The sequence below is a fragment of the Drosophila innubila genome (genome assembly GCF_004354385.1).
Source record: "Drosophila innubila isolate TH190305 chromosome 3R unlocalized genomic scaffold, UK_Dinn_1.0 2_E_3R, whole genome shotgun sequence".
Taxonomy (NCBI): Eukaryota; Metazoa; Arthropoda; class Insecta; order Diptera; family Drosophilidae; genus Drosophila; species Drosophila innubila.
The window spans coordinates 10,565,905-10,585,444 of NW_022995380.1; the positions used below are offsets into that span (position 1 = coordinate 10,565,905).

The following is a 19,540-nucleotide window of genomic DNA, read 5'->3' on the forward strand; positions in this document are numbered from 1 at the left end:
TTTATTTAATTTATACAAGTTATTAAATCAAATTAAATTGTTCATTTTATTTAATTTATACAAGTTATTAAATCAAATTTTTATTTCACAATAATAGTATTCAAGAATTCACTAAATAAGAAGCAAAGGTAAAATTGTTTGCTTTATTAAAACAACAATTAGAATTGCACAACATTCATTGCATGCGTGGAGCATTTTGATAAATTAAACAAGATAGCAAATAAATATGTTATTTTAAACCGACTTCAATGCATTGTATATATATATATATACTGGTATATATAAAAATATTTATATCAAAAGTGGCTCAGTTTTAGGCAAATTTTAAGGGGCATAAACATATTTAAACCTACATGTTGTATACTTTTTCATTTCGTGCCTTCTCATTATAATTAAACAAGTGTTTATTTATTATGTACTTTTTTCTTAAATCAACAGTGAAGTTGGGTAACTAGGCGGCGCACATGCTGGACTGTAATATTTTTTGTATAATTGCACTAGCTAGTTTTTAGTTTCAGTTTCAGTTTTTTCTTTTTTCATTCATTATTAATTCCTATCGCTTTACAATTTAAAATTGATTATTATCCAAAAATATTTGTTGTGTAAATTCTATGAATTCATGGTTGCTGATATCTGGGCTATAATGCTTAAATTTCTGAGTTATGATAATACCCCGAAACAGCAAATTTTATAGACGAATAAAGTACATATAAAAAGACAGTATCTGTTTTGTCAACGATATAGGAAAGAAAAAGAAAACAGAGTGCAGCATTTTTCACGTTGAAGTTGCCAGCAATTTTCCGTCTTGTGGGGGGTTGTGTGTATGTGTGTGTGCTTTTCGGATAGGCCTTGATGCTATAGATGCTATCAGCATTAAGCAAAACGCTTTGACGGCGGTACTAAGTGCTCCGGTAGCGTATTGGGCAGCTCACAGCCTTCCAGCTTGACATTGATTAAGTGCATCGCCAGCGCAAACTCATCGATGTCCAGAAAACCATCGCAATCAATGTCAGACAATTTCCAGATTTTGCTAAGCACAGAGTTGGGCAGTTTTGATTTGATGAGCTCTTGCTTGGCAGCTGTAAATATGAACAATGAATTAGTCAGTTGCTTAAAAACTTTAAATTCTCCAAATACTCACTTGAGCCGGATATTTTGCCATCAACCGGTCCCAGCCCGTTGAAGATGGCATCTGTGCGTGGCTTGTCCTTGTTGCATATCCATTCGTGTTCCCCGTATCCGGCATCAATGCCCTCGCCCTTCATGTAGCCGAATGGTGAGACATTGTCGTCGATGACGCCCTCGAAGGCACCTCCTGCAATACAAAATGAGAAGCAGAAAAGAATAAGTTTAAGAATCAATTTCATCCTACAATTCGGGTCACACAATACAAATATATTTATATATATATTAATTAAACTTGTAATCTAAGTTGCTCGGTGCGTTGCCGTGCACAAACATTCAATTAGGCGCAATTAAAAACCTTCAGATCGTTTAGGCTCCAATTGACGGCGCGCCGTGACCAAGGCGAGATGTCGGGCGGCGGACTTAAGTACGTACTTTGACTGCCTACTTTAAGTGCAACAATAAACGATTGTGGCGCTGCATGTTGCAACTTGCAAGTGTGCCCTCCTTCAATTTATTTATTTGCGGCTCTTAGATAGTTTCATGTAAAATGCAATGGATACAAAAACTGGCGACGTTCGACAAATAGTTAAACTTGCTTACATCAATAGCTGGCTCTGGCTGCGAGTCGAGATTGGGATCGGGATTGATCTCTGCTCCTGCATCGTTCTCGTGCTCGATCTCGACATTGCCTACTCTACTTGTGCAGCTGCTGAACAATCTAAGTTGCTGCTGACGCAGATTGTGAAGCCAACGATCGAAGCGTTCCGCAAACTGAGCACTTTGGGTGCCCGGAGTCAGAGCCTGAGGCTCCCCAGATATATCGAACTCCTCCTCATCCTTCTTCTCCTCTGCAGTATGCAATAAAAAGAAATTAAGTTCACAAATGGCAGACAGAGAGCGATTGAAATTCTGGTGCTAGAGCGTGACGCACATTTGGAAATCTACAAGAAATTAGTGTGCCATTGTCAAAATGAAAAGAACTAACCAACTAAAGAAGAACTGAGAGAACTCATAACTCAGATTTGGCAAAAGTGTGTAGAAACTTTTTAGCGACATATTGCTAAACATTGTGATATGGCAAACGTGTTCACTGTACAGTGTACACATACAAGTACTCGTATACATATTTGCCATATGATATGATATTTACAAGTAGATAAGCAAACAAAAAACTTGGAAAAAACAAGTGACAAGACAGCCATTGAGTGTGCTCCACTGTGAGATACCTTGTAATCAGTTTTGATTAAGAATTTCACGTATTTTCAAACATGTACATCTGCTTCATCTCATTATATAAATCAGTTAAACTATAACTTCTGTGCTTATTATACAAACGTAATAACAATTTTAGAATAGATAAAAAGCAGAGTAAAATATAAATATATCAAAATTTAAGCCAATATCTTTAAAATTGTGTTTGGAATTCATTCTTTATTTTACACTGGAGAGAATTGAGAAAATTGAGTCGTTTATATTGAGATTTGCTTTTCTTTAACTGTTATACAAATTTGCAGAAAGCTATACAACCCCAATTGGGTAATTACAGGGTGTATATACAGTGCGTGGTGATGAAATTTGTACAGTTAACCAGATTCACGTTATTGTGATGAGGAAGTGCTTATGCCGAATAACTCTCAGATTAAATAGACCACTTTTAAGAAGTTTATAATCTGTTTCCTGAGAACAACTTACAGTTATAATACAATAGCAACGACTCTATCATATGTAGTTGCTAGAAAAAACACTTTTGCTTGTATTTATCAGTTGTATCAGTTCCCTGAACTATTGTTTGTTTACTAAAGTTTCCCTCTGTTCTTATCCCATTGTAAGGTCAATTGCCCGCTGAACAACAAAAGTGCAACGGAAATGCAGTAAAACAAATTGAAGCTAAAGCTAAATTTGTAAATCAAACTATGTAAAGATAAAGAAAACAAATCGTTGATGCCTCACGAAATCGACACACAAAATTAGCTTCGTGATTGTCGACGATTCGTTGTTCTTGACTTTGATTTTTCAGTTTGTCTTGCTTCTTAGTCATTTTATCAGCGCATTCCTTTGGGGGTTTCTTTTCGCATTGCATCTTACAGTCAGTGTAATTTTAAACGTGCAAGTTCATTCACTTCTCCGAATGAGTAGCGAGTGAAGTTTGATTTTCCCTATGTACACTAACAGTGGGTATTACAGATTTGACACTAAATGTGACCTTTTGAGTTGAACGAAAATCAATTCTCACTTGTATTTTAGTTTCATTTTACTACAAACTAAATGACAATAGATTGAACATTATATTAAGCATGACGCATACTCAATCGCGATCGCATGACATCAGTTTGTTGGCACTTTGTATTTTTTTTAAATTCACTGCGATTTTCGCCGAAATGTATAGAGACACATTATGGTATAAAGAATACTTCTGACAAGGTCGAAATGTGCTAATCGTTTAATTAGAACATCACTCAAGTGGACCACACAATTCCAAGTCTCAAGCATGCAAAAAGGCAACGATCAATTCTAGTCTTAAAATGATCATAAAAGAAATTTCTCTAGCATCTACATGTGAACACATGTACATTTTACATATATCATCAAATAAATGCTTTCTTCCTGCGTTTAGTGCAAGTTTCATTCAAATGCGCCCCAAGTATCTTTTCAATTTCGCATTCGCAAAAGGATGAGTCCACTTAATGGAAACACGCGCCAAGTCGGCGCCGCATAACAACACAAATTGATACGCGGCCTCAGGTTGCCGACTGTGACTGTGTGTCAGTGGTTATCTGTGTGTGTGTCTGTGTGTGACGGTGTGCAATGCAATTGAAATTAGAATTGTATGAGCTGCATTTGGGCTTGGCTTATAAGCTGACTAAGGTAACTTAATGCCATGATTTATAGCAAAGCATCTAATTATTATCTACACTTATCTACATAGATATGTGACCGAGTTATACTATCAGCATCCAGATACTCAGGTAACTTGATAGAGCAAACACTTTAAATACAGACATTAAAACCTTTTTACCTTGTAGCTTTTATTACACTTAAAATCTAAACTTTTACTTTTATTTTAGATATTGTCAGCTGCTTAAAGTTGACGGCAAAACAAGTATTAGATTAAATTCTTGGAAGAGTATACACGAATCGACGTGAAAGATAAACATTATTGTTAAATACATATATATTTTTTTTTGATTTCATCTTCCGCTCTTTTAATTAGCACTCCTTGTGGGGGAAACATTATACAGTTATTAGATAATAATTATTTGAATGTGTTTGTTTATTTCTTATACATGCATAGCATATATTTCTAATACATGGCAAACTTTTCAGTTTTGAACGTCATGTGGTTTTATTATTAATCCAATAACATGCTATTTTTTTTAGCGCTGCTTTGTTGTTGGAAATTAGATAAGTGCTAAAAAGAAGTAATGCAAAGTCTCGCAATTCTTTTTGGTGTAAATCTCTCATTTTTTAAATTAATAAGAGTCACTTGCATTGATTTTTATCTAGAAATGTAGCTTAGTTATATTTAACAGGCAGTGCCTGGCAACCGCGATAAGGCAAATGTCAAGACAATAGTAACCACAACAAACAAAGTCTCTTAACTGTGTCTATAATTAGTTAGTTAGACCCAGAGGCACCCGCAGCTGCAATAAACTATTCATTGTGGAAACAAACAGGTGCTTAAAGCAAACGACGGACGTGTAAATGGGGCAACAGCACCCGAAGACCTTGAACTCCACTCTCGATTGGAACCAAAGTCAAACAGTAGCTAGAACACGGCCAACATTACACTCATACACTCACAAACACACAAAGGTTCAGAGGTCACAGCTAGACAAACAATCAAACAAACAGAACAACAACAATTACACTTTCCGCCCCTTCCCTCATTGAGGCGACAATTATAATCACTTTTTATATGTACATAACGAGCTTAGCGATTACTACTTAATACCCTATAAAGCCAATAAACACTAGTGCATATTAATTGCACATACAAGTCATAAGAGCCTAACTATAGCTTCAGTTATTTTTATTCAAAGATTATGATTATTTAATTAATGAGTAACTATAAGTTGAGCAACAATTAATAGCTGCACATAATAGGTATATAAATATCTACAAATACTCAAAATTATTTTGTAATGCGCAACTCTCAGTCTGGCAGTTATATTCTAAAAACAAAACTAACAGCTGCAAACAAGTCATAAAAGTTAAAAAAAAATATCTAATAATATTCATATGAGAGACATATTTTAAGCAAATAATTTTAGATTAATTACTAATAGAAAGTATTGCATAAAAACTTCATATCAAAATCATAAAGAATATAAAGATATTTACAATCATTCGTCATAGTAAGATTAGGTAATTAATTTTATAATTATCAGAAATTATTTTCAGATTCAAGAGTAAATTTAAATAAATAGGCTACTGTTAGTCTGACATTTAATAACAGCAAATATTGCATATTAGCTGGACATAAATTTACACCAAATATCTAGATTTATTTATAGTAAGTTTATGTTTACGATTTTATCATTTGTCATTTTCCCAGCAAATCTTTTTAGATTAATGAGTAACTACAAGTTTGGCATTGAGCAATAGTTTTGCTTAATGTTTTCTCTATGATTTTTCTGTTTTACTTGGCAACGCTTTGGCTTAGTTTCCAGTTTAATGCGTGTTTAATCATCGTCATGGTTGCCTGGATCCGAATCTGGATCTGGACGCGTCTATGGTCAGTCTCTGTCTAACTATCTGCTCGTCGCTCAACTGTGAAATGTTTGAATAAGTGAATATACATACTTATGTATGTGAATGTTTGTATGTTTTTAAGTGGCATGTCTAACTGTACCCCACTTAGGAGGGGTTTCTGACTGGTTCCATTTCCACTTCCATTTCTCATTCCCAGTGAGTCATGCGAATGCCTCCATTGACATTATTTTCAGTTTGTATTTTTTTTTTTTCAGTCATTGCTTACATCATACTCACATTGGGTTCCGATATTTTGTTATCATTCCAACATGACGAAAGCGTTCAGTTTTGATAATAGAATATAGACTAACACATATAGCTATGACCACGCCCTGAGCTCCATTCCCATATTTGAGCTAGATATGAGAATAGAAATGACTATTTACCTAAACTTAAGCTACTTTTCATTTTATTTAATTTTTAAATTGCAAAAAGTGCGTCTAGCGAAGTAGCACAAAGTGTGCTATTTATTTTCTTATCAGCGACGCGCTCTTATCACGTTTGTTTACGTAGCATTTGGTATATGGCATATGAGTTTAGTGCTCGTTCTTAGCGCTCATTACATAAGTGCAAAAAAAAAAGAGGAAGCTGCACAAGTTTCTTAGGCACTGTTGGAAAGCAAGTGGAAATGGCCATAATGAAAACTCCTTCAACTTTCATTTGTGCCTGCATGCGCCGCTAAACACTTAAATTGTAATTGTTGCATCCATTAGATACATTTCCATCTCTCGCTCGCACTTACTATCTGTATGTCTGTTTCTGTGAGTGTGTGTGTGTGCGCCAGCAAACTTGTTTTCCACTATTTCGCATGACTATTTGTTAACTGGGTCAACTTGGCATTTTTAAATTTTTTTTTTTTTTTGCAGCATGTTGGAGTTTCTGGCGAAAAGACTGATCTACAATTGAAGTCGAAACATTAACGGATCACTTTTCAAAAAATTTGATGTTTGCTCTCTGACCTTTAACTACTAGGTAATTACGAGTATTCCCTGATCGTTCAAACTGTTTTATAGACAAGTGAAACATTCGCTGGAACAACATTTCATTTTGGGGCTGGAATTTCCTAAAATTCCTGAGAAACTTTGGTAAAAATAAAAGGCAACTGTTCCTAGCAGCAATTCTTAAAATTCAAAGTCAATTAACATTTTTAAACAGCCAATTTCTTATCAAATACTTATTTTCGAATTGTAGGTGGAGTTTACCGAAATTCTCGAGATACTTTTTCTAAAAAAATGCAGCTGTTTCTAACCGTACTTACTAAAATTCTTGATACACTCAAATATTGACCTTCGCTCAGAGAAAATTTTGCCAACTATTAGTTGTTGATTTGGGGGTGTAATTCATTCAAATACTCAAAAACTTGTTATAAAATATCAGCAAACAAGTAATTAAAAAAGTCTGAAGAGAAAACTTTCGCTGAGAAAATCGTTATTCTGCATGATAAAATGCATAATAAATATGGCACTTTGACATACACAGCCAGCAAGAGACTGATCGATACTGAAAGTCAATTGAAAATGGAGATTTCTTCCAGCAAGAGTGAAGTAAAGAGTAAAAAGAAAACAATGCAAATCAAGTAAAGAGAAGCATAAATAAGGGCAATGAATCGAACGATTTAACGCGCCTTTTAAATTGCCAGACGATAATTTTATCGCATCGAAGGCAATGCTCGGAATTGGGTGCAGGGTAGGTCACATGTCGAGAGTGCATAATACGGGTGCGGGGACGGTAGGGAAACAGGTACGGATGCGGGTGGTGATATGGCAAAGTTGACCAACAGTGCACTTTAAAAAGTTACCTACGATTGCTGGACGAGAATATGAAAGCAATCCGAGTGGAACGAAACAAGTGTACAGTTGACCTATAGTTAGATTGGATTTGTAGGTTGAACTCACCCTTGACAATGGGCTCGTTGACGAGCGTCATTTCCTCGTGCGGAATCATTTCCATCAGTCTCGCAATGTCCTTGGCCAGCATGTTGTCCACGATGTCCAGCAGATGCGGCTTGAGGGAATGGAACTTTGTAAAGTCCTGATGCTGCAGAAGTTCCTGCATTTTCTTAATGTCCGGGAAGTCACCCGGTGATATGGAGTGCTCACGCTGAAGGCGATCGTACACCTGGCCAAGATTCTTAATCAGATCCTTCTTTTTGCTATCCTTGCCAAACACCGAGGGCATATCCTTGCGCAGCTCGGCAATAATGTAGGCATGCACCTTGGCCAAGCGTGCTCGCTTGATCAGATCGTTAAGCTTGCGGAGCGCCGCATTGCGTGGCAGAGATTGCAGATCACGGAACAGATCCTGCTCCTCATCCTCGAAGAGCCGACGGTTCGCATCGAAACGCAGTGGCTGATCCCAAAAGCTTCCAATGTAGACACGTGCCACCTCCGGCGTCTGCAGCACCTTGCCCAGAGACCACATCAAGGCGCCGTAGACACGCATCAGCTGCTGGTGATCGATCATGTCCGCCTTGTTGAGAATGATGCGGATCTTGTCGTCGTGACCCTTGAGAGCCTCAATGGAGCGTCGGAACTCATCGGATATATCCAATTTGTGTGCGTCAAACAGCAGAATAATGCGATCCACACGCTCCGCAAACCATTCCAAAACGCCAGTGAAGTCATAGCCACGATCAATGCGCTGCTTCTCGCCAGATAAAATGCCGGGCGTGTCCACAATGGAAATGGCATTTAGCACAGGGGACGCAACACTCGAGCACTGGAAGCGATTGAGAAACGCGTTGCCATACTTAGACAGGGGGCGGAACTGTTTCTTCGGATCGACGACAAGCGCATTGCCGGGAATGACGCCCTCCTTGTCATCGTACATGACGGCTATAAAGCGATCTGTCGTCGGCTCGGGTCCAATTCGAATGCCCGGGAAATCGCGCTCTAACAGGTAGCGAATGAAGGTCGTCTTGCCAGTGGAATACTGTCCCACCAGCAGTATCATGGGCTTGGCATCAAAGTCGGGATCCTCCAGTTTGGGCGAATGAAAGTCATGGAACTGATAATGCTCCTCCAGTGGCAACAGTTTGCTGCGATAAATCTTTTTCAGCTCACCGATGACATTCTCGACCACCTCTTGGGTGCGAGTCTCGCGCTTCAGAAAACTGAACATTTTGTTGGGCACACACAGAGAACACAACTATTAATACAAAATTAGTAACACACTCTTGTCGACGGGGCAAACGACAGACGACAGACGATAGACGGAAGGGGGGCAGGCGACAGGCTGGGGCGTAAATACTGCAACGACGACAACGACAGCAATAATACAAAATTTTGTGCGGCGAACGCGATTGTGAACGCGAATGCGAATGCGTATACGTGTAATTGAAATTCGAATATGAATATTTCGTATATAATATGTACACTCGATTTATGCGTGTCGTGAGTCGATTCGTCGCGAATGATTCACGCGCGTCCGTATATTTTTGGAATAAAAAAGTTGGTCGCTTTAGGCACTAAGCGATACCAAGGCTGCAATTCCAATTCCAAATCCAAAGCAACTAAGAAGTTATCGAATTATCGCACTCGATAGGCCGATACAGCGTGCGATATACATCCAGGGTGGCATAGTATTTACGCGGGATGTATTAAAAACTCAAGTTACTTTAATGCAACGTCGTTACATTTACACTGTCAATTTTCACAAAAAACTCTGCAAATACCATTTGTTTTTACTGAATAATTTATAAAAAAAAAACGGAACAACAGATCTGTAAATTATTTAACACACAATAACACCTTTGACAACTTGACAATTCAAAAATCTACACAATATTAAGACACATTTGCTTCTAAGTAGCTAAGTAATTTATTTTTATTCCACTATTTAAACTATTCTAACAGGCCTGTCTTATCTATAAATCTAATTATTTAACACCCTGCCACTCTGCAAAATTTCCCAATCTGGCAGCATGTAAAAATTTTGGGTCAAATGTCAGAATTGGTAACTTAAAAATGTTTTTTCTTTTTATGACAATTTCTTATTGTTAAAGCTAAAATTTTTTAAATTTTTGCAGAGGTTTTGTTTGAAATTTCTGCATTTTTTAATATTTTTTCAACATTCAACTTGTAACTTCTCTCCCCTTGAGGTGACGAACTTTAAACCTTCATTAAAATGTTTTCCTTAGTTTTATCTAGTTTCGAATTTTAAATTTTCATAAAATTGTTAATTTACTGCACAGTTATTGCATTTTGAAAGTTGCATTGACCTAAATTTAAATTTTCCAGTGTGGCCATACGCGACCAATAACGCGTTCTTATTAATACAAATTAGTATTTATTAATTACCATCTGATATACCAGACAAGCCTGGTATATTTTAGGTATAAAATTGAACGACTTTACTCCTCATTGGCTCCTCACATACGTTTCTGGCTGGAAAGCATGCAAATTTGTTATTGTAGGCACTTTTGCACAGTTTTACCAAAAATATTAATACCAAAACTTGGCTAAACATTTTTTTAAAATTATCAGATTTCCAGCTAAAAGCAATTTTGATATTTTTCTAGCAAACGAACTCTGAAAATAGCCAGTAGCTATTAAGTAGCTAAGTTGGCAACAGTGATTGACAACCAACTCGACACAGCTGTTCAATCGAATTTCAGTTGTGAGAGCGAACTGAAAGATACATTTTGCAAGCAGCGGACGGCAGTCGGTGAAATTTTTTGGTGCGCTTCGAAGAAAAAACGTAAAGTAAATAGATTAATTTACATAAATCGTAGAGCCTAATCAAATAAAAACGGGCTTTTGAAATGTAGCAATAAGAGTATCTCCGAAATGTGCATAAATTTGTCCACACGGTTGTGTGATTTCTGTGTGGTGTGTTTTTGTATAAAGGCAGCGCAGCAGCAGCGGCAGCTGCAAGAATAGATATACAAATGTGAATCGAATATGTGTGAATCTCAGTCAGCATTGCCAGCTGAGAAATCAAATGACTGCAACGACAATTAAGCAAATCTAAAGGAACCTTTATGCAAAATGCTTGAAATTGGCATAGCATTGAAGCTGCATCAACAATTTAAACGCGCGCTCAATTTCCGTTATACGTTACGCTACACACAGATTTGGACTTGGGGCGTCTGAAAAATCGATTGAACAACAACGATGCCGACGAAAACATTCCGCACTTGCAAATTTAGCCAAAGGTAAGTCAACTCCTCTCCATTAACAATCAGACTGGTCCATCGGTCAATAAATTAGCACAATGCTTCAAAATTTAACAACTACAACAAAAGCAGCCCCATCAACCAGAGCAATAGCAATAACAAAAATAACAAAGCACAATGCAAAGCATGCGGCGAATTTGTATTCGCACTGTGTTTGCTTTGCGTTTGATTTTTAGTTTGTCTTTTACTTTTTTGGATTTTTTGCGTTTGCTTTTGCTGCTGAGTGAGCACTTTTGACAGTTATGTAGTGTGTATTTCGTAACATGCAGACTGAAAATAAATAAATGTGGGCCTGTTTTGCCTGAATATTGTGTTTACATATCTCTTTCTCTCTTCCTACTCTGTTTCCATAACACCTGATACTTTTGAGTGCAAATGCACTTGAGACCATTGTACACTCGACTCTCTTTAATCAACAATCGTAGTCTAATTCTCAAATTCAAAGTCAAGTGTATAGTTTCCGTCTCTGCGCTGTGAAATGTATCTCATTTTTTAAGGGGGTGGGGCAACGACAACGCCCCCAATTAAAAGTTTCTATCAAAGTACTCTGCTTTCTGCTATTTCTGGAAATTCATCGATTCCATTAATAAAAAATATAAGAATGTATACTTCTAATGTTTGTTGTTGTTTCCATGACATTTAATGGGGGTTACAATTACTTACAGCTCTTTTTTATGAGCCCCTGCATTTTTGTTGCTTCAAATTGATGTTTACCAAGCTACCAAGTTTTCTTGATAGACCCCAAAGGGAGGGAAGCAGTATGGGACTGATGACATAGTAATAATTTCCTTATTTCCAAACGCCTTTGAGCACTTTTACCATCTCTTTCATTTTATTTGCGGAAATTTATGTTATTGAATCGATTTGTACTTAATTTACTTTTTTGTCACAACAGACGATAAATAAATATGTTGTAGGGTCGTAGGAACCCATTAGAGATATGTACAAGTAGTATCTGTCACAGGGATTGTTTCCTCACTAAAATATACTAGAGTTTTAGTAACTGATAACGGGTAGATATTAAATATTTATGAAGGTTACAACTTAGGAAATTGTTAGTTGTTCACAAATATGCTTATTTACATACTAAAAAAGACCAATTTAAAAAATATGCACTTCTTGAATTAAAATAAAAAATAATTAAAAAGAAAACATTTTTATACATAATAAATTTAATTTTTCAAGAATTTAATTTTAGTTTATGTCAGTCGATATTCAAATTTTTAACACATTTCAAACAACTTGTGTGTCCCATTTTTAGATTCGGCATTCAATCATAGTACGAATATAATTTTTTAAATAAACAGTTAGTCAAGTAATTCTTCTAATTAATACTTTATTTATTTATAAAATAGTTTTATCTCATTATTTATTTTATTTTAGAGATTTATTTTAAATATATACAAAATTAAATAAAAAAGAGTAATACAAAGAAATGTGCGAGCTTTTAATTTTGTCAAAACAAATACTTGACTAACTGTATCTTTTCTATATATTTTGTTGTTTCTTTCTTTACATATTTAATATTTTTGTTTATATCTATTCGATGATAAACTCTCCTTTATTACAATACTTTTATGTTAAATGCAATTTAAATTCTTTTGCTGAAGAGCAACTAAGAAATGATAAATATAAGTACGAGTATTTCGTCAAACATCGCATTCGCCAAATATATATTCTATTTATATGCCAATTGACGCGAGGCCGCGATCGCCCACTTTACAAACCCCGACGTCTTTCCTCTTCAATCCCGGGACCGGCAACAAAACACGCAACGACTACGTGTCGTTGGGAGGCCAATCTGATCCGCCCTCTCCTGCTTCCGTCTAAAAATGCTCAAGCTGTGACGACTATGGTCGTCCATAGGCTTAAGGCTTTAAGCTAATCGCCTAGGCATATTCAAGTGCCCACATGTCGTATGAGCATTATGGGATTTCAGCCGAAGCACGGTTCGCTATTGTGTGCCATTTCGAACTGAACAATTTATTTATTCATACGTACTCGGATATTCGCACTCATAAACACTTATATTCATGACTAATGTTAATTCTGTAACTGAGCAATTTATGAATAAAAAAAACGGCTTGAGTTATATATTTGAGCTTCCATTGGCAATATCAAGAGAGAGTGATTGTCTGGAAGTCACTCTGCACCTGAGTAAATACATCGCAAACAAGAGTTATGAGTTTGAAAAAAATAAATTAAACTCGAAAGAAAATGACAGATATACAAGCTTTGGATGGGGTATCACTAAAAAAGATACATTTTTATTTATTTTTTTTTCTTGAATAAAGCATTTTTCACCCTTATTGGTATAAATAATTAATTTGTAATGATTAATTTAATTTTTTTTATTTAGAAATCATATTAAAACACTAATTTGAATTGCTTATAATTAAAATAAAATGCCAACATCTTTTGAATCCGGAGGCTTATTTCGAAAAGTGACACATATTCAAATATACCTGTCTACTTTTCGGTCAAAATAAAATTGTCAGAAACAATTATAAAATTTTTTAACTAAATAATCTGAAAGACGCTAGCACAAATGCTTCGCTAATGCAATTTTTTGATTTATACTAATGAGTTTTTCTTGGTGTAGTATTCGCTATTACTCGAATTTTATGTATAACATGCTGTTTTTCACCCAATTTTAGATGGCGAAATAAAAGAGCCTGCCTAGTAGGCATTTGTTAGCCACTCAGAAGCAAGTCGCTGATAAAATGTCAAAAATGAGAGGTAATTGTTAAGAAAATGACTCGATGGTAACTTGTTAACTCAACTATAACATATGTATTTATTTTGAAGGTCGTGTACTGATACCCCTGCCCAATACCGGGGCCATGGGACGCAAACGCAACAATTTTTATATGCGCAGCATTTTCATTCTGGCGTTGTGCATTTTTGGCCTTTTGCAGTACCACAACTTTAACTACTGTAAGTATATTCAAAATATTTTGTTTTTACTAATTTTTAGATCTGTACTGAGCGTTTAAGTTTATCAAATGGTAAAGATATTTCACGCGACGCTATAGAGCCTATATATTCTTGCTCAGCATTAACTATACCCAGTTTTAAGAGACTAAACTTGTTTTCTTTTCCAATCTCAGCCAATCCAATCTTATTTTATTATTTATGTCAAATTTGTATATCATTATATCTTAATATTATTAAAATAATTTTTATTCATAGATTAATCACTTATTTTTATTTAGTGGATAGCCGCGATGCAATGCTGAGCGACTCGGTGACCAATGACTCGGTGGATGCCATATTGTCCATGGTACCAGCAACTCTGCACAAATATCTGACTCCACATTCGCGCAATCACAGCTCGTCGGGAGCAGGTGAGTTGTATTTAAATGAAATCTTATATACATAAATAGAGTACTTACAATTGATTTTTACAGCGTTGGTTTTAAATGCCAGCAGCGCTGCTTTGGGCGTATCGGGAATGGCATCGGCGACTACAATCAGCTTTGATGCATATCGTCCTCCGAATATATCAGAGATCAAGCGTCATATTATCAGATACAACGAAATGCAGCTGGTGTTAAACGAGGACACATTTGGTCCGCTGCAAAATGATTCTGTGATAATTGTCATACAGGTGCGTTTAAGCAGCTGTGAATCGATCTTATTTTATCATATCATATTTTGCAGGTGCATACGCGCATCAATTACCTACGTCATTTGATTGTTAGCCTGGCCCAGGCACGTGACATTTCCAAGTCATTGTTGATCTTCTCACATGACTATTACGACGATGACATCAATGATCTGGTGCAACAGATCGATTTTTGCAAGGTGCTACAGATCTTCTATCCGTATTCGATACAGACCCATCCACATGAGTATCCCGGCGTAGATCCCAATGACTGTCCTAGGAACATTAAGAAAGAGCAGTGAGTATATGCGAGCCTTTCAAATTTCATTTCAACATATAAATTTTGGATTAATTTTATGACTTTTTAATTCCTTGCAGAGCTCTCATCAGCAACTGCAACAATGCATTGTATCCGGATCTCTATGGCCACTATCGAGAGGCCAAATTCACGCAGACCAAACACCACTGGTGGTGGAAAGCGAATCGGGTCTTTAATGAGCTGGAAGTAACACGTTTTCACACTGGTCAGTCATAGGAACATTCTAAAGGAATACAAATTGCAATAATTATTTTGTTTGCAGGTCTAGTATTATTTCTAGAGGAGGATCATTATGTGGCCGAAGACTTTCTCTATTTGCTGGCCATGATGCAACAGCGCACCAAAGACTTGTGCCCCCAGTGCAACATACTGTCCCTGGGCACCTATCTGAAAACCTTCAACTATTACACTTACCACAAGGTAAGAACTGAAAATAACAATGCAACGATCCATTTGCCTGGCTTATTGGTTACAACATAAGAAACGAAACAACTGCTTCAATGTCAAATATCTATGAATATCAATATTAATATGAATTTCTATCGATATACTATACATAATTTATGTTTTCTTGATTTTTTAACAAAAACAAAATCTCTCAACGCTTATGCCAGTATAACTGTTACCATATTATTTTAAGCACTAGGTTTATTGATCACAAATCGACATAAACACAGACATAAGCCTAGTGTACAGATATACAAGCATACATCAAGATGACATACATACATACTTATCTACAAATTATTGTACAAACGTATATGTATGTTACTAATTTTTTGAATTTTATTTTATATTCATTTCACACACACACACTCACAATTATCATACCATATTCGTATTTAAATATCATAACTCTTTCTGCGTTCTTCTCTATACTTCGTGCAGACTAACAAAAAATCGTATGCTTCCTCGCTGATCTCGTCAAACAGTCTATTAGGATCGAATAGGAACAATAATAATAGAAACTCACTGCAGTTAACTGCGTCATCATCAGCGCAATCATCCAGCACTTCATTAAAGAATGTCAAAGTCTATGTGGGCGACACCGTTGATGTTAATAAAGCGGACAACCACAAAAACCATAATAAAAATAATAATAAAAGAAATAACCATATTAACACTGTCACAGCCACATCAAACACCAACTATAAAAATAATAATAATGAAAATAGTAATAATAATAATAATAATAAAAATGGTGCACAAACATGGAACTATCATGTCCTGCCGTCATTATATTCCGTCTATCAGAAGGTAGCACCAACGACCTTAACAACGATCTTAAAAATTGAATTTAAATCAAAGAAAAATATATAGCACTTTTCCCATCATTGCCGTAGTAGAGCACAAATTGATACTTTTTTATTTTTTTTTATAACCTTAAAGCTCTTTGCATGATCCCCAACTTCTTATACTTAGAAATTGCTTTGGCTAATCGCATGTCTGTGTTGTTTTGTTTGTTAATTGTTGTTTTACTTAATGTCTCTCTTTATGGTACAATTGTCATGTGTGTGTTTCGTTTGGCATGTCGATAACAATACACGTAATTCCGCCCCTTCCTCCGCATGCCACACATGCCACAAACAGATGCACGTCCGGGCTCGTGTCCGTGTACGCGTCGCCAATGTCGATAGACACAGCATCGTCAAAGACTATCGCAAGGTACATATATGTTAACAGCGTTATATCTACCCACAACCTATACAACTAAAAACTTTTAGAAATAGATGGTTTTAAGGGTTCTCCAATTCCACAAATTACTTCCGAGATCCCATACATTATATACAGTAATGTGGGTAAATTTTTTTTCGCGACAAAGCGGTTATAAAATTCGTAATCTACGTTGAATTCTAAGAAGAATTGCCCAAGAAACCATATGCTTAAAATTAATATCGCGCTTCCACTTTTTTCGAGAAAGGTTTTCATGTGTTTTGTATGGCGAAACTGGCTGATAGGTAATACTTGCCTCAAAAAAAAAAAAAAAAAACCCCAAGATAGAGAACAAACTGTGATGATATTATAGATAAGAATTAGTTGGCGGTCTTAACTAGTTTTTGAAAATTGAATTTTAAACATAGGCACTTTTGTCAAGTTTCAATAAAAAATTTCATTTTGATTTAATTTTAAAATTCAATTGAAAAGAGACCGCCAACTTATTATTATCTCTAAATTCATCATAAATCGCCCCCTATTTGAGTTTTTAATTTTTTGTTTGTTTTAAAGGTAAGTTATACCTAACAGACAATTACCAATATATGAAATAGTTATAACTTTTCTGTAAAAAGTGGAAGCTAGATATTGATTTTATACCCGTGTTTTCTTGGGCAATTCTGCTTAGAATTCATCGCAGATCACAAATTTCATAACCACTTTGTGCATTTTTTTTAATCCATACAAATTGACCCACTCTAATATACAGTATGTTAAGTAACGGTTTTGACTGAATAAAATTATTTAAATATTAATTTAATAAAAAACATTCTTGTATTATATTTATTTAAATTTTTTCTGATAATTTTATAGTTTTATGTGTCTTTTAGAACAATAAAAATAAAGAAATACATTTTTAAATAGAAAACAAATGTCAATATTTTAATCTGTGTCAACACAATTGCTTGACATACTGTACATCATGTTCAAATGATGAAAGTCTAGATCTTCTTTAGAGATTGAATTGATATATGGTAAATGGGGTCCATCGAGTAGTTTTCCTGTACATTTATTGCTTTTTTTATGTACTATAAATCATAATCACATGTGGTATACGTTTCTGGTATCATGAACTATTATACAACTAATGCAAAGTAAACAGGGCTGCTATAAAAAAAATTTTATGTTTGCTTTCCATTCCAAACACACAGTCTTGGCTTGTTTTAGTTTCAACTTTAAATTTTAATCAAAATTTGCATGTGTCCCCTTCTTGATCCAATCTTTAATGTTTTGCCCTTTAAATAGTTTTATCTAAATTGCAATTAAAAATTAATTTTTATGTATTTCGTTTACTTGATTAGGTGGAGGCAATGCCATGGATTAGCAGCAAGCACAACATGGGATTTGCCTTTAATCGCACCACCTGGAAGAGCATAAGGCGGTGTGCTCAACACTTTTGTTCATATGATGACTACAATTGGGACTGGTCACTGCAGCATGTGTCACAGCAGTGCTTGCAACGCAAGTTGCACGCTATGATAGTCAAGGGACCGCGTGTCTTTCACATAGGAGAGTGGTAAGACAGATAAACTTATTTATGGATATCCGAAAGAGCTAATTAACTTTTTAAACTTTTCTTCTTGCAGCGGGGTACATCATAAGAATAAGAACTGCGAATCCAATCAAGTCATTTCCAAGGTGCAACATGTGTTGCGCATAGCACGCAATTCGCATCAACTTTTTCCGCGCTCTCTCATGATGACGGTGCCGAGTTTGTTAAAGAAATCGAAGCTACGTAAGGGTAATGGCGGTTGGGGTGATCTGCGGGATCATGAGCTCTGCATGAATATGACGCTGCCAACGAGATAGAGGAGAGCACCAAAAAGTAACCACAGCAACAGCCAAATAAAGGCTTACTTAGTTTAGTTCTTAAACTAAAGTCTACCTTTAAATATTAGCTTAGTAGAGCATCATTTTAAGTAATAACTCTTTGAATTATGTAAAGGCAAACCAAGAATGTACTTCTTATAAGCAAACTATTTAACTGAATAACTATTAACGGATTAACTACTCAAAATCGCAATCAACGCAAATTTGTAATCTCAGAAATAGTAAATATATATTATATTATATAGTAGTTTTATAACGGAAACTTTTTAAAATGCTGCACAATTGTTTTTTAAACCCAATTACCCAAAACCTCTAGTCAGATTTGTGTAGGTAGCCTTTGCCAAGTTAGAAAGCAAGTAAAATTTCACATTGTGCCGTTTACTATTTATCATTTAATGTTTAGGTTCCGTCCAAAATTAAAGGCCGAACAATTAATCGTAAAACTTTCAAGTTAATTTCTTACAACTTGCAGGAGATCTGTACACATACATAAATGTATACCCTATAATAGTCATATATTCATAGAAATATACTTACAACATAGCTAAATGTTCAATAATAAACCCCAAATTGTGCCGAAAGTTAGATCCAAATCATTAACTAGTCATATAAACCATCTTAAACCAATACAATATAAAGAATATACATAGAGGGCTAAAATAGTAACTGAATTGTACCAAGGAAATATGGAAATCTCTTCAACAATTAATTCTAGATATTAATAAGCCTGTGTAAATAGTGTCATTTTGTTGTATAGAAGATTAAATAATTTTAAATAAGTTCTCTTAATCTAAGTATTTTATTTATGTACGTAATTTGTTACTTTTAAATTGTTAGTTCAAGGCGCTTTTATCTATAGGGTTTTCAATTAACTGAACGAAAATCAATATAATAAACGCTAATTAAATGCGATCACATTTTTGACAGCGCAGCTATTCCATTGAAAAATGTGTTTTCTTTTGATTCTTTGTTGTAATTTCTAGCGTTGAAATTCGACATGAAAGACATCTAGTCT

The 19,540-nt window shown here is 35.3% G+C and overlaps 2 protein-coding genes across 3 annotated transcripts; one reads left to right on the plus strand and one right to left on the minus strand.

The window, feature by feature from the left end:
* Window positions 1–33: 33 nt before the first annotated feature.
* LOC117792488 (EH domain-containing protein 1) lies at window positions 34–9,377 on the minus strand. Its single transcript, XM_034632654.1, has 3 exons — window positions 7,776–9,377; window positions 1,142–1,315; window positions 34–1,079 (listed from the first exon to the last, which is right to left on the minus strand). Exons 1-3 carry the CDS (start codon window positions 8,998–9,000, stop codon window positions 874–876), a joined length of 1,605 nt encoding a protein of 534 aa, XP_034488545.1. The 5' UTR covers window positions 9,001–9,377; the 3' UTR covers window positions 34–873.
* Window positions 9,378–10,467: 1,090 nt separating this feature from the next.
* Window positions 10,468–19,473, plus strand: LOC117791446 (alpha-1,6-mannosyl-glycoprotein 2-beta-N-acetylglucosaminyltransferase). Of its 2 annotated transcripts, none has more exons than XM_034631209.1 (10): window positions 10,468–11,035; window positions 13,714–13,795; window positions 13,865–13,993; window positions 14,249–14,403; window positions 14,467–14,666; window positions 14,720–14,961; window positions 15,042–15,187; window positions 15,245–15,402; window positions 17,997–18,211; window positions 18,282–19,473. In XM_034631209.1, the coding sequence occupies exons 4-10, from the start codon at window positions 14,289–14,291 to the stop codon at window positions 18,502–18,504; spliced, it is 1,299 nt and encodes a 432-aa protein (XP_034487100.1). In that variant the 5' UTR covers window positions 10,468–11,035; window positions 13,714–13,795; window positions 13,865–13,993; window positions 14,249–14,288; the 3' UTR covers window positions 18,505–19,473. The 2 variants fall into 2 exon arrangements, with proteins under 2 accessions (XP_034487100.1, XP_034487098.1); XM_034631207.1 differs by having other exon boundaries at window positions 14,272–14,403.
* The last annotated feature ends 67 nt before the right edge of the window (window positions 19,474–19,540 follow it).

Bases quoted from the DNA above. Each gene is read 5' to 3' on its own strand.
- LOC117791446 (XM_034631207.1), top strand. The intron at 14,667-14,719 runs GTGCGTTTAAGC...CATATTTTGCAG, and splicing joins CTGTGATAATTGTCATACAG to GTGCATACGCGCATCAATTA. The intron at 15,188-15,244 runs GTCAGTCATAGG...TTTTGTTTGCAG, and splicing joins AGTAACACGTTTTCACACTG to GTCTAGTATTATTTCTAGAG.
- LOC117792488 (XM_034632654.1), bottom strand. From the start codon at position 9,000: ATGTTCAGTTTTCTGAAGCGCGAGACTCGCACCCAAGAGGTGGTCGAG. The intron at 1,316-7,775 runs GTGAGTTCAACC...TTTGTATTGCAG, and splicing joins CAACGAGCCCATTGTCAAGG to GAGGTGCCTTCGAGGGCGTC. The intron at 1,080-1,141 runs GTGAGTATTTGG...TCATATTTACAG, and splicing joins TGGCAAAATATCCGGCTCAA to CTGCCAAGCAAGAGCTCATC.